General features: G+C 42.0%; 1 protein-coding gene across 2 annotated transcripts; it reads right to left on the reverse strand.

The window, feature by feature from the left end:
* Positions 1-889: 889 nt before the first annotated feature.
* TAC1 (tachykinin precursor 1) lies at positions 890-8,892 on the reverse strand. 2 transcript variants are annotated; one of them, XM_058725006.1, is made up of 6 exons: positions 8,770-8,892; positions 7,621-7,717; positions 7,115-7,159; positions 6,612-6,635; positions 5,016-5,069; positions 890-1,457 (listed from the first exon to the last, which is right to left on the reverse strand). In XM_058725006.1, the coding sequence occupies exons 1-6, from the start codon at positions 8,890-8,892 to the stop codon at positions 1,408-1,410; spliced, it is 393 nt and encodes a 130-aa protein (XP_058580989.1). In that variant the 3' UTR covers positions 890-1,407. The 2 variants fall into 2 exon arrangements, with proteins under 2 accessions (XP_058580989.1, XP_058580990.1); XM_058725007.1 differs by lacking the exon at positions 7,115-7,159.
* Between the last annotated feature and the right edge of the window lie 2,935 nt (positions 8,893-11,827).

The following is an 11,827-nucleotide window of genomic DNA, read 5'->3' on the forward strand; positions in this document are numbered from 1 at the left end:
TTCATTTAAAAATATAAAGGTTAAAATATACTTTAGCTCTCCTGTCCCACAAATGGTTTTAACATTGATCAACAACAGTCACTAATACAGGCTAAAATCATGGAGTTTTGTCACCAAACATTGCCACTCCTGAGTCATCGTCCCATTTGTCAATATCCCACACTCTCTATGCAATCAGAAAACGATTCCAACGACACTTACCAATCCTTCCCCTTAAATAAATACACAAAAGCCTTGCTCTGATTGCTCTGTATTTATTCCTGATACACATGCTTCTGCTAGAGTGTTTTAGGTGCTGGCAATTCACAGGACTCCTTAGAAATGCTAGAAAGGTGCTCTTGTCTTTGTTACAGGAGTGATGCTGTATTCTCAATCAGTCCCCTATGTTTCCGTATCATCTTTTGATGACCTTTGTGAGAGTCTGGTATCTTAATTCTAGTAAGAATCACACACTGATGCATTTATACCTGAGCTCCAAGCAGGGCTTAAATGGGCTGCTGATGAAATAACCAGTGGAATGCATCTTTAAGACAGATTATTATCTTATCTGTAAAAGGGAATCATAGGCATGTATAAACAGAACTTATCCTTTACTGTTTGGATTACAAAATGTAATTGTTTTCCTCGTGAATGATCTCATGCCAAATGACTGAGCTGCCAACAACAACAACAACAAACAGCATGTGTGTGTGTGTGTGTGTGTGTGTGTGTGTGTGTGTGTGTGAGAGAGAGAGAGAGGGAAACATTATATTGTAGTAATTTTCCACAAGAGAAACTTGGTTGCTTTATGTTTCACCATGTAGCAGCCAAAATAGCTTCAAACAGATTTCATCTACTAAAAGAAAGTTTCCTGGTTTGAGAATTATTAATGAAAGAATAAAACCCAATCTTCAAGGTAATTTTTCTTTTATTTAAAATGTTAACTCACAACGCATTATACAATGAAGTGAAGACCTTAGAATCACATTAAAACTTTAAAAACATCTCTATATAGTCACAACACATGAAACATGCTGCAGGGATAGTTTTATTTATACCAAATCTTAGTACATTTCCACCATGAAAACAGATGAAGCACAAGCCTGTGAGTTTCCTTTCCTTTAGCAGTGGCTGATGTGACTGCTTCCAAGAAACAAAAATGACTTCTTTCTTTGGAGACTGTATTTCACTTTCATTGAACACTGTGCCTTGTTGAGGAATTACCACTGGCTTCTATGTCTGAGGGAGTCCTATTAGAATTCTAACACACTTTCACAACACATATTGGCACGATATGAAAAACAGTTTTTTGAGTTTTCAACTCAAAACAATTGTTATTAAATAATTATTCCTCATAGTGCATGTCTCATTTTACCTTTCACTGGCCACTGACACAAATGAAGCTCAATAAATTACACATTAGCTGGTTTATTTACGTCTTCTTTCATAATCCTGCATCGCACGCCTTTCGTAAGCCACTGAGAACAAAGAGAACGTAGAGAGTTTTTAAAGAGGATTCACTGAGGTAAATAAACTTCAAGACATAGGGGAATTTATTAAAAACTCATCATGACTTTCCCCCCTCCACTGAAGTATTTCTAGGAATTTTATTTGCATGTCCTCCAATCTTGCTTCAGTCTCCATCCTGATTGGAAGTGTTCTAACCACAGAATTCTTGGTTGTTCAGCTTATCTGCCATATACTTTGTGTCCCCAAAGCACATTCCCACAATCTGTTGCAGTGTTACTCCCCAACAACTTTCTTAAGTAGGGGCAGGCCCCATGGGGATTTATAGAATGGATAATTCCTCAAGTACAGGAATAGAAATAGCAGGATAAAAGCAAAATGTGAGACTTCTATTCTAGGACAGAGTCAACAAACTACAGGTCATGGGACAAATCCAGCCCACCACCTTTTCTTGAAAATAACATCTTGGGGCACCTGGGGGGCTCAGTTGGTTAAGCGTCCAACTTCAGCTCAGGTCACAATCTCACAGCTTGTGGGTTTGAGCCCTGCATTGGGCTCTGGGCTGACAGCTCGGAGCCTAGGGCCTGCCTCTGATTCTGTCTCCCTCTTCCTCTCCCTCTGCCCCTCCCCGATTTGCACTCTGTCTCTCTCTCAAAAATAAATAAACATTAAAACAGTTTTTTTTAAATAAAGAAAAGAATGTCTTACTGGAACATGGCCACACCCATGTACTATGGCTACTTTAGTATTATATTGACAGATATGAGTAGTGCTACGCAGACTGCACAGCTCACAAAATCTGAAATATTTGCTATCTGACTCTTTACAGAAAAAGTTTGTGGATCCCTGTTATAGGAGTACCTAATGCTGTGAGGGTCTCCTGTCTTGTGGATACCTTCCAGTGATGGACTGTCCTTGTTCATTGTCAGTAGGTAGGGCAATTGTGCCACCCACATACAACACAGTTTAACTTACCTCCTAGCAGCCTAATGGCCTGTGAAAGATTAATCACTGCTCCAAAGGTACTTAACGTATGGCTAGCAAGTAATTTAAATACTCTATCTGGACTTTAAAAAAAGCCAGAATTATACTATATTACATATTATATTAAGTTATATGCAATTTCAAGGAGGTCTGCAGTTGTCAGAGAAGGAAAAGTCCATTTCTCATCCTGCTTTGTTTGTATAAGGAGAAGGAGGAAGAGGAGGGCAAGCCCAAGTTCAGTTCCTGACTAGCTTCAGGTAACAGGATCTGACCCTCAGGGAAGTGAGGTGAAATAATGTAAACTAACCAAAGACTCATTAGTGTCAGCTGGAACATAATAGCCTCTTCCCCAGAAGCAGAATTTTTTTACCTGGTCCTTGAACTCTCCACAACTATATGTGTGTTCATAAGCTAATGAGGAGTTCTCTACAAAGCAGGGCTCTAGATTTCTCAGATTGTCAGAGGGGTCTGTGGCCACAAAAGGCTAAGAATCAGATGTCTGCAGAACAGAATCACAGCCTTGCCTCAGCTGGTCATATGAAAAGATCTGAGTGTAGGTTACATTTTTGCCCATTTTTCCCTTTTACATTTTCTTAACTGAAATGGAGGAGTGAAGATTTAGTCATAAATTGATTCTGATTCATTCTAGTGATTCCATTTATCTGTAATTATAGGATTACCCTACCTACATTTAAAAGCATTTGATCTGTGTAAATTGCACAATATCTGTATTATTTGTAAAATTAACCATGTTCTGATACCTGTATTAATTCTGGAAATAGATAGCTGATGACTAATAGTATTATCAAGAAGACCACAGTTGTATAAGAGCTGGTGTACATTTCTGCTACAAGTAAAGCCAGGGTGGTTTAAATTTATATTCCATTTCCAAAAGCTAGAGGATAGCATGTGGTAAGATAATTTCAAGCTTTTCATTAGGCACATTATTAACTTCTTTAAAATTTTAACTTGAGCGGCCCCAAAATTACTGACTATAAGAATGTCATATCTAGGGGCGCCTAGGTGGCTCAGTCGGTTAAGCGGCCGACTTCGGCTCAGGTCATGATCTTGCGGTCCGTGAGTTCGAGCCCCGCGTCGGGCTCTGTGCTGACAGCTCAGAGCCTGGAGCCTGCTTCAGATTCTGTGTCTCCCTCTCTCTGACCCTCCCCCGTTCATGCTCTGTCTCTCTCTGTCTCAAAAATAAATAAACGTTAAAAAAAATTAAAAAAAAAAAATTAAAAAAAAAAAAAAAAAAAAAAAAAAGAATGTCATATCTAGATTTGGAAGGTACGGAACCCATAGTAGGGATACATCACTTTCACACGAATTTTTCAGATAATTATGCCAGCACTTCTTAGTTACAGATTTTCTAAAAACTTGCAATATTCTAAATGATTGAGTCATGCAGTTGCTTTCTAATTAATTACTTGATTAGTACTATAATTCTCTTTCCATTGAAGGTAAACTAGTTTGAATAGCTTTCCTAAGGAACCTAATCATTATAAAAGCTGAATGTGCTTTACAAAAAAATCAGTCTCTATGAAAAGGATATAGGAATTACTTCACATTGAAAAATGGTATGGTGAGTGGGTTTTCAGATCTACGTATGAGGCCTTTTCACAGAAGACAAACTAAAGAGAGGCAAGGAAATATGCAGCCTTTATGGTAAGTGAAAGACTTATCCAAGATTAAACTGGGTTAAGAGAACTGTGGCATCCTTTCACGCTCAGTTTTGCAGCCGGAAGGGATCGCAGCCCTGCAGGGTGGCTTGATCATGTTCCTTTTTTTTTTTTTTTTTTAAATTTTTTTTTCAACGTTTTTTATTTATTTTGGGGACAGAGAGAGACAGAGCATGAACGGGGGAGGGGCAGAGAGAGAGGGAGACACAGAATCGGAAACAGGCTCCAGGCTCCGAGCCATCGGCCCAGAGCCCGACGCGGGGCTCGAACTCACGGACCGCGAGATCGCGACCTGGCTGAAGTCGGACGCTTAACCGACTGCGCCACCCAGGCGCCCCGATCATGTTCCTTTTTGAAGGCACTGGGATGGACTATGTCATTCTCATACTCTCAAACATCCATCAGGATGTTTCGAGTTTGAGTCTTTACAACTTCATAAAGAGCAAGTGATCTGTATAAATGGAAATAGTGTTTTGTTTATGTTGTGCTGAAAGACTGCCGGATGTAATGTGTTCTAAGACTTTCAAACTACCTTGGTAGTAAGTGAAACCTGGTCTTATTTCACCACATACCCTTCCTCTCTTAGTTCAGTGAAGTTAAGTGTGGCTGATGTAACAAATATAAGGGGAAGAGTAGTAGACTAGCCCAAGGATTCAGGTTAAGTAAGGATTACGTGGGAAAGATGCTGGGAAGGCTGATGGTTTGAGAAAGATTGATGCATCCTGGGTGATATTAGCTTAATCAGCTACAAATCCATGCCTGGACTTATTTATTGCAGTTACATTTTTTTCATCACAAATACTCATTTTGAATTTATTATGCCTTTTTAGTACTTTGAAAATTAAGCTTTAGAAAAAAATATAGATTTAAGATATTGTCTATTTTCAGTCATGGTTTTATACATACCAGAATTTAAAGCTCTTTTGCCCATTAGTCCAACAAAGGAATCTGTTTTATGCCCTGGAAAAATACATTTAGGGGTATTTCAATATGTAGATCTTCGAGGAAATCAACGGTTAAAACTTGTACCGAAGAAAAGCAAGCTTTTGAATATATGCCTATATAATAAATACATAACCATTTCAAGTTTTGGGGAGACTGAAGAAATGATGATTCCTAATAAGTCTTACAAATGACATTAAACAATACAAAAGAAAGCATTTTTCTTAATTCTATGTCTAAATATTAGCAAGTACACTTTATTCATATTACATTCTATCTGCTCATATATGTTTTAAATATTGTTGCTATTTAAGCTAGCTTTGACTTTTAGGGGGTTAACTTCACAAACAGAAATATCCAAGTAGATGTCCTTGTGTCTCTGACTACGTTGTTATTTCTCAGGAGCTGAACCTTAGTTGAGTAGATCCTTGCACCGGATGATTATAAACTTCTAGAAGGTCACTATTTCTATTTTGTTGGATTTTTAAAAAATACTCCTTTTGGAAAAGTGTGTTTTCACACTAATAGAGCACATTTATTTTCATTATATAGAATTTTGCTATATGCAATTCCCTTCAAAGTCAAATCTTTACAATGTAAATAGGAATAAGATTTATTTTCAAACATAAAGCTTTCGGGAAAGCTTACTATTTCAACTTTAGTGGCACAAGGTCTCGTGGTTTAAACTGTATTATTTGAGAATAGGACTGCTGTTTAAACGTGACCTCCTCTGCCAGCCAGTGAACCCAAGTCTAAGTAGGAGATGTGAGTGGACCCTGGGGTAAGTGAGTAGGATTGAGATGGACCTGGGGGGACTTCCTGTCAACTTGAGCTCTACTAACGGGAAAACTAAGATCTAATGAACGTCAAGTGCCACAAGTCTGCCATCTCCACTGCCCTATGAAATATTTCCCTGAACTTTGATAGATCAATTATGGGATCAAAAAACTGCATTTCTAGCTCTCTTTACTATGGATTCTCTACTCATTCACTCGATCCTCTCAATTGGCTGGTGGATGACCCTAATACATGATGTCCTTAGGAGACCTAGCAGACTGAAATGTTAGGAGATGCCTATAAATGCTTATTGTTATTGTTATTGTTTTTGTTTTTGCAGTGGAGGTGGTAAGGGATGGGAGAGGGTGTGTGCGAAAGGAGAGGACTCTGTTGTGGATTTTTACCCCTGGACTGAAATTCTTATCTAAAACTAACAATTTATAGGAGTTAAAGGATTTCTTCTTGCTTTTTTTTTTTTTTGCACTTCAACAATAAACATTTATTATCTCACAGTTTCCATGGATAAGGAATTCAGCAACAGGTTAGGTAGGAGTTAAAAGGATTTTTAACATAATGCATCATTTTGGTAAGTAGCCAGGTCTAAAAAACAGCTTTGAACAAACCTATTCTGGATATAATTAATAGGAGTCTCCCCCCTTCTAATACCGTCTTCATTAAAAATACTAAGTCCTAAGTTATTACAGAAGATATAAAATGAAATTCAATCTAATTTACCTTTGCATTGGTAAATGTCAAAATTATTCAAAATAATTAGAAACTTACTTTTATGAGAGATCTGGCCATGCCCTAGAAGAAAGAAAGGCCAAGTTAGCAGAGCAACAGATTTGTTTTAAAGACGCTACATTTTTAAAAGAGAATTATAAAATATGTTGATTTTTAAAATACCTAACATTTCCCATTCCTGTACTATCCTGAGGAATATAGCAGAACCATAAATGCTAACCAAATTGTTAATGATAAAAACAGAATAGCAACCAAAAATATTCCAAAGGGAGTATTTTTGAGGGCCTTCTATGGGCCAGATTTAAACCCAGAACTATTAGGCCCCTGAAGCCTAACAGTAACTGTTAGGCCACACCACCTGTTTTCATATAAGAACCATATCTCGGGGCGGGACTACTATTTGACATTCAGAGATGGATACAAGTCTATAGTTTTATTAAACAGGTATGACCAAGAATCTATTTCAGCCCATAAAAGACTTTCTTCACTTTTCCTACATGTGCATTCACATTAGTAAAATAAAGATTTATAGAAATGTTTACCATAAAGAGCCTTTAACAGGGCCACTTGTTTTTCAATTGAGGAATCTGACAAAAGATGAATTGACATTAACTATTTGCACGTTCCACTGATGTGACAAATAAAAGGTAACAATATTTCTATCACGAGACATGAGGCACCTGAATCTAATCTAACCCCAATGGTCTAAAATGGGTTTCCACAGGCAGTTAGACCCCCTGGAGGCCCCGGGCCTTCCGCTTTGTCATTTTGGATCTTCAGTCAAGGCAGAGCTCAGCTAAGGCTGGTCCCCGTTCTTGATTTGGGTCACTCTAATTGTGTGAGGCACGCGCAAACGATCTCTCCCTCCCTCCGCGGACTGGTGGGTGTGTGGTGGGTGAAGGCCAGAGTCGCTCCTCGGGGATATATCCATTTTAGGATGGAAACTTCTACTCAAAGAGCAAGAGAGACTGGGAGCTCTGAGAAGCGGCGACGGGGAGAGAGGGCGACTGCTCAGAGAGACAGAGAGAGGGATGGCTGCCTATCTCACCAGCATCCCGTTTGCCCATTAATCCGAAGAACTGCTGAGGCTTGGGTCTCCGGGCGATTCTCTGCAGAAGATGCTCAAAGGGCTCGGGCAGCTCCTCCTGGGGGCGGACGCACAGACAAACGAGCGTGTAGGCAACCAGCGCGTGGCGCCGGGAAACCCGAGTCATTCCAGTGGTGCGCGCCAGCCTTGGGAGAAGCTCGGCTGCGGGCACCACCGCCGCCAGGGCCCGGAAGCTCGCCCCAGAGGGAGGCGAGAGGAGGCCTGGCTTCCCCGCGCCGGGGAGGAGTGGGGTCCTAGCCAGGGAGCTCCCTTCCTACACCCCTCCCGGCGGAACGCGGTTCTAGCCGCGCCTCCACCCCCCAGCCCCGCCCCCGATGGTTAGCAGGCGGCGCGGCTTCCCCGAGCTCTGCACGCTTTCCGCTTTTTTGCTCCTAGCTTGGAGACCCTCCGCTCATCTGTCGCGCGGCCACCTGACTTTCTCTGGACTCTGGCGCGGGCTTTGGAGACGCCTGACCGCCCTAAACGCACACAGGTGTGTGGCGGGAGTGGGGAGGGAATGACAACGCTTTACTGGAGACCTGCACCGCGAGACTTTTACTGTTCCCTCGAGGCGCGCCCCCTTGCAGGAATAGCTTGCGAGCCCAGTAAAAGAAAACTCGCGGCTCCGTCCTCGGGTCAGCAAAATAAAAGTCAAGGCTGGAAGCTACCTTCCCACCCACCCCGCCCTTCGAAGCCCCCAGCAACTTGCCCTTTGCACCTGCTTCTACCAGCGTTGGGCGCGCCCCCTTCTGCCGCTGCCCAGCCGTTTCCAAACGCCCGGTCCTTGACTGGAGTCCCCGAAATCTCCGTTACCCCAGGATGAAACCTTGTGAGGTTTTCAGCCTTATGAGGACCCCCCTCCCCCCGGGAGTTCCCGAGACCCGACGGCGCAGCCCCCGGGAGGAAACTTGGGATCCTGGGCACAAAAATCTCGTGCGGGCCCCAGGGAATGGCGTTCCTTTACCCCACCCCCCCCCCTCCCCGCGCGCCTCCACCGCCTCTGGTCGCGGTCACGGTGTCTCCCAGGCTAACTAGAATGTTATCGCAGGGGAAGTGATGGCCCCCTAGGCCTGGAAAAACGGCGCGCGCCGGCTGGAGACCCGTTCTCACCTTGATCTGGTCGCTGTCGGACCAGTCGGACCAGTAATTCAGATCATCGTTATCTCCGATTTCTTCTGCGAACAGTTGAGTGGAGATGAGAAAAAAGACGGCCAAGGCCACGATGATTTTCATGTTGGATTTCTGGGAATTGTGGGGAGGAAAAAATGTACATATTGGGGATGGTTATCCAAGAGTTTGGGCAGCATAATTTCTGGTCCCACAGCCAAATCAGGGCCGATTGAACCGAGGGATAAAAAGCCTAAAGGATGCCTTGTACGCCTTAGGAAAGATAATCATGCCCCAAAGCTTTTCAAATCCCCTTCTCCCTGGAACCCGACTCCTTCCGCCCCAGACCCATCGATCCATACCTTCAAGCCAGCAGGTTCTGCAGGTGGGTAACAATGAGGGGCTTTGGCGTTTGGGATACCCGTCGCCCCGCTGTCCCCCCTCAGTCCTCCCGCTGTCCCTCGTTCCAGCGGCCCATCCAGCGTGGCCAGCCGCCACCTCGGAGCGATGCGCGGCGCGGGCACTTACTGCGGCGGGCAGGCCCGAAGGATTCCTCTGGCTGCTCTGAGCGCACGCGGGGCGCTCTGCGCTCTCGGTCTCCGAGGTGGTGGTGGAGGCAGCGGCGCGCTCTTTTGCCCGCTCGGTGCCGCGCGGTATTTATCTGAGCCCCGACGAGCCCCGAGGCCCACGTGACACGCTCCCCACGCGACTTTCTGCTCAATATTTAATTAACCGCCTCCTCTCCTTTCGCTTGCGTCTGATTGAGAGTTTCCGAGACGGTAACCCGTCGGTGCCCATAACATCTGGACCCAATTGGGTTCGAAATGACGCAACTTTGGGAAAATCGAGATCTCGCCATCCAATCCCGAGCGGCCCGTCTTCTTTCGTCTGCAGAGCTGACGCCCCCTCCCCTCTCCTTCGGAAAGAGGTTCCATGACACCTGAGATTACTCATCAAAATTGAGCAAAGTGACTCATTCCTCGGACTTCCGTAACTTTTTTGTCCCTTGAGACGTCAGAATAAGTTGCACTTTTAAGGATGGCCAAATAACTTAAGGTATTAAGATACTGTCGTCGGAAATTATGCTAAGAAGAGCATTTCAAATGGAAGGAAAAGGCTTTTTTTCCCCCCTTCTATCTCATCTGCAGTGTCTTAGGTGTTTCTGAGATATAGTATCTTCTATGAGCAGAGCATCCTTCTCCCAAACCAGATAGAATACTGGCGTTTCTCCAGCATTACAAAAGGATTTTCAGTCCTATAGCATTTCAGAGGATGGAAAGCAGATGTATTTTACATTTTGGAGAAAGGAGAATTTAAACGTGGCCATACACGTAGAACTTTTGTATCAGTGCCATCCTAGGATATCTTTTGTTCCAAGCTAGCAAAATCCTCTTCCTTCACACATCCAGGAACAGGGGTTGGAAGAGGACGTTTTCTGTTCTCTCCTACCCTTTGTCGCTGAAGACTAAGACACCGGCGAGACCATGTACAGGATCCTTACTGGATGTCATTAAAGGATTCTACAGATCATCCACTGATTTCTCCTGTATATGAAAATAAGTGTAATGAAGATGCTAACTGGATGGTCATTAACAATATGAAACTATTAGACAAATAATGTCTGTACAGAAATCACAGCTTTCCATGAGTCCATGGTTTCACCTTGCAGACACATTTCTTTCATCTCTAAATGAATCAAATGAGGTATCTTGGGTGCAGCTGTTTTCTCCTGTTTGCTAAGTAAGTATTACATTTTTCAATTAATTCTGATGTGTTTAGTATACCGCATAAAGGAAATAACATTTTTTTTTGCAATTCGCTTAAGTCAGTAATGTTTTTTCCTCTCACATTTGCTGTTCTTTCTTAAATAGTCCTGAATTTTGAAATTCCCACATCTCTATCTCATTTCTTTACAGCCATCCTCACAGGGTGAGGCATTCTATTTTTGTATTTATAACTTCTTATGTGGGAAATTATATACAAAAGTAGAGAGAATCATTCACTTGAAACCATTTGCAAGTTTTATGGACAAACCTTTCCTATTTCCCCTCCACTCAGATTATTTTAAAGCAAATTCCAGATATCATTTCAATGGTGAATATTTCAACATGGCTATAAAGATGGTAAGGATTAAAAAATATAAAAGCAGAACCGTGCCATTATTCCACCTAAAAATAATATCAAATAAGTCCTTATCGCATTAAATATCTGGTTAATGTTCAAGTATCCCTCATTGTTTCATAAACCCCTCCTCCACAGAGTTTAATAGTTGAAATCAGAATTGTAATGAAGTCCATACACTGAAATTGGTTCACTTATTTCTTAAATGTACTCTAACCAATAGCTCTCCTCTCTCCATCACTGCTCCCTTCTTGTAGTTTATGGATAAAACCGGTCAGTAAGGTGTACTACATTCTGGAGTTTGCTGATTGCCTCCTGATGGTTTCTTTTACCTTGTTCCTCTGTCCTCTTTCCTGTTAATTGGTAATGGTACCTAGAAGCTTCATCCTATGTGGGTTCAGGTTTTCTGACAAGACCATGTGTTGTTAACGAAATGCATGATATCTGGTTGTTCCTCCCTTTGAGATGTTAGCAGATATTGATGATCATTTTCTAGATCCATTAATTCATTAGTACTTTCAAAATAGGCTTATTCTGATTTTGTCATTTATTCTTAATTTATTAGCTAGACTATTTCTTCCATATAAAGAGCAACTTTTCCTCAACAACTATTTAATTACTCTAAGAGCTGATATAGGAAACATGGGATAAATGCTTAATTACTTCCCTTTGCCAATTTTAAAAATAATGATTTAGGAAGTTAACACATTCATATGTGGCCTCCTCTCCCCAAATTTAGGATTATTATGACTTCGTGGACTTAAACACATTTGAAGTATTTCACTCCTTTGAAGAAGGATAGAAGGAAGTCTTCTAATTGATGCTTAGATTATCCCAATTCTTGGCCAGCAGGACTTTTCAAAATTGGCTCCTGAAGCTTTTGATATGCCTTAAATGGGCTTTAATGGCTTTTTGTTTTTTCGTCTGACAAGATATTTCA

This window comes from Neofelis nebulosa, chromosome 4 (genome assembly GCF_028018385.1).
Source record: "Neofelis nebulosa isolate mNeoNeb1 chromosome 4, mNeoNeb1.pri, whole genome shotgun sequence".
Taxonomy (NCBI): Eukaryota; Metazoa; Chordata; class Mammalia; order Carnivora; family Felidae; genus Neofelis; species Neofelis nebulosa.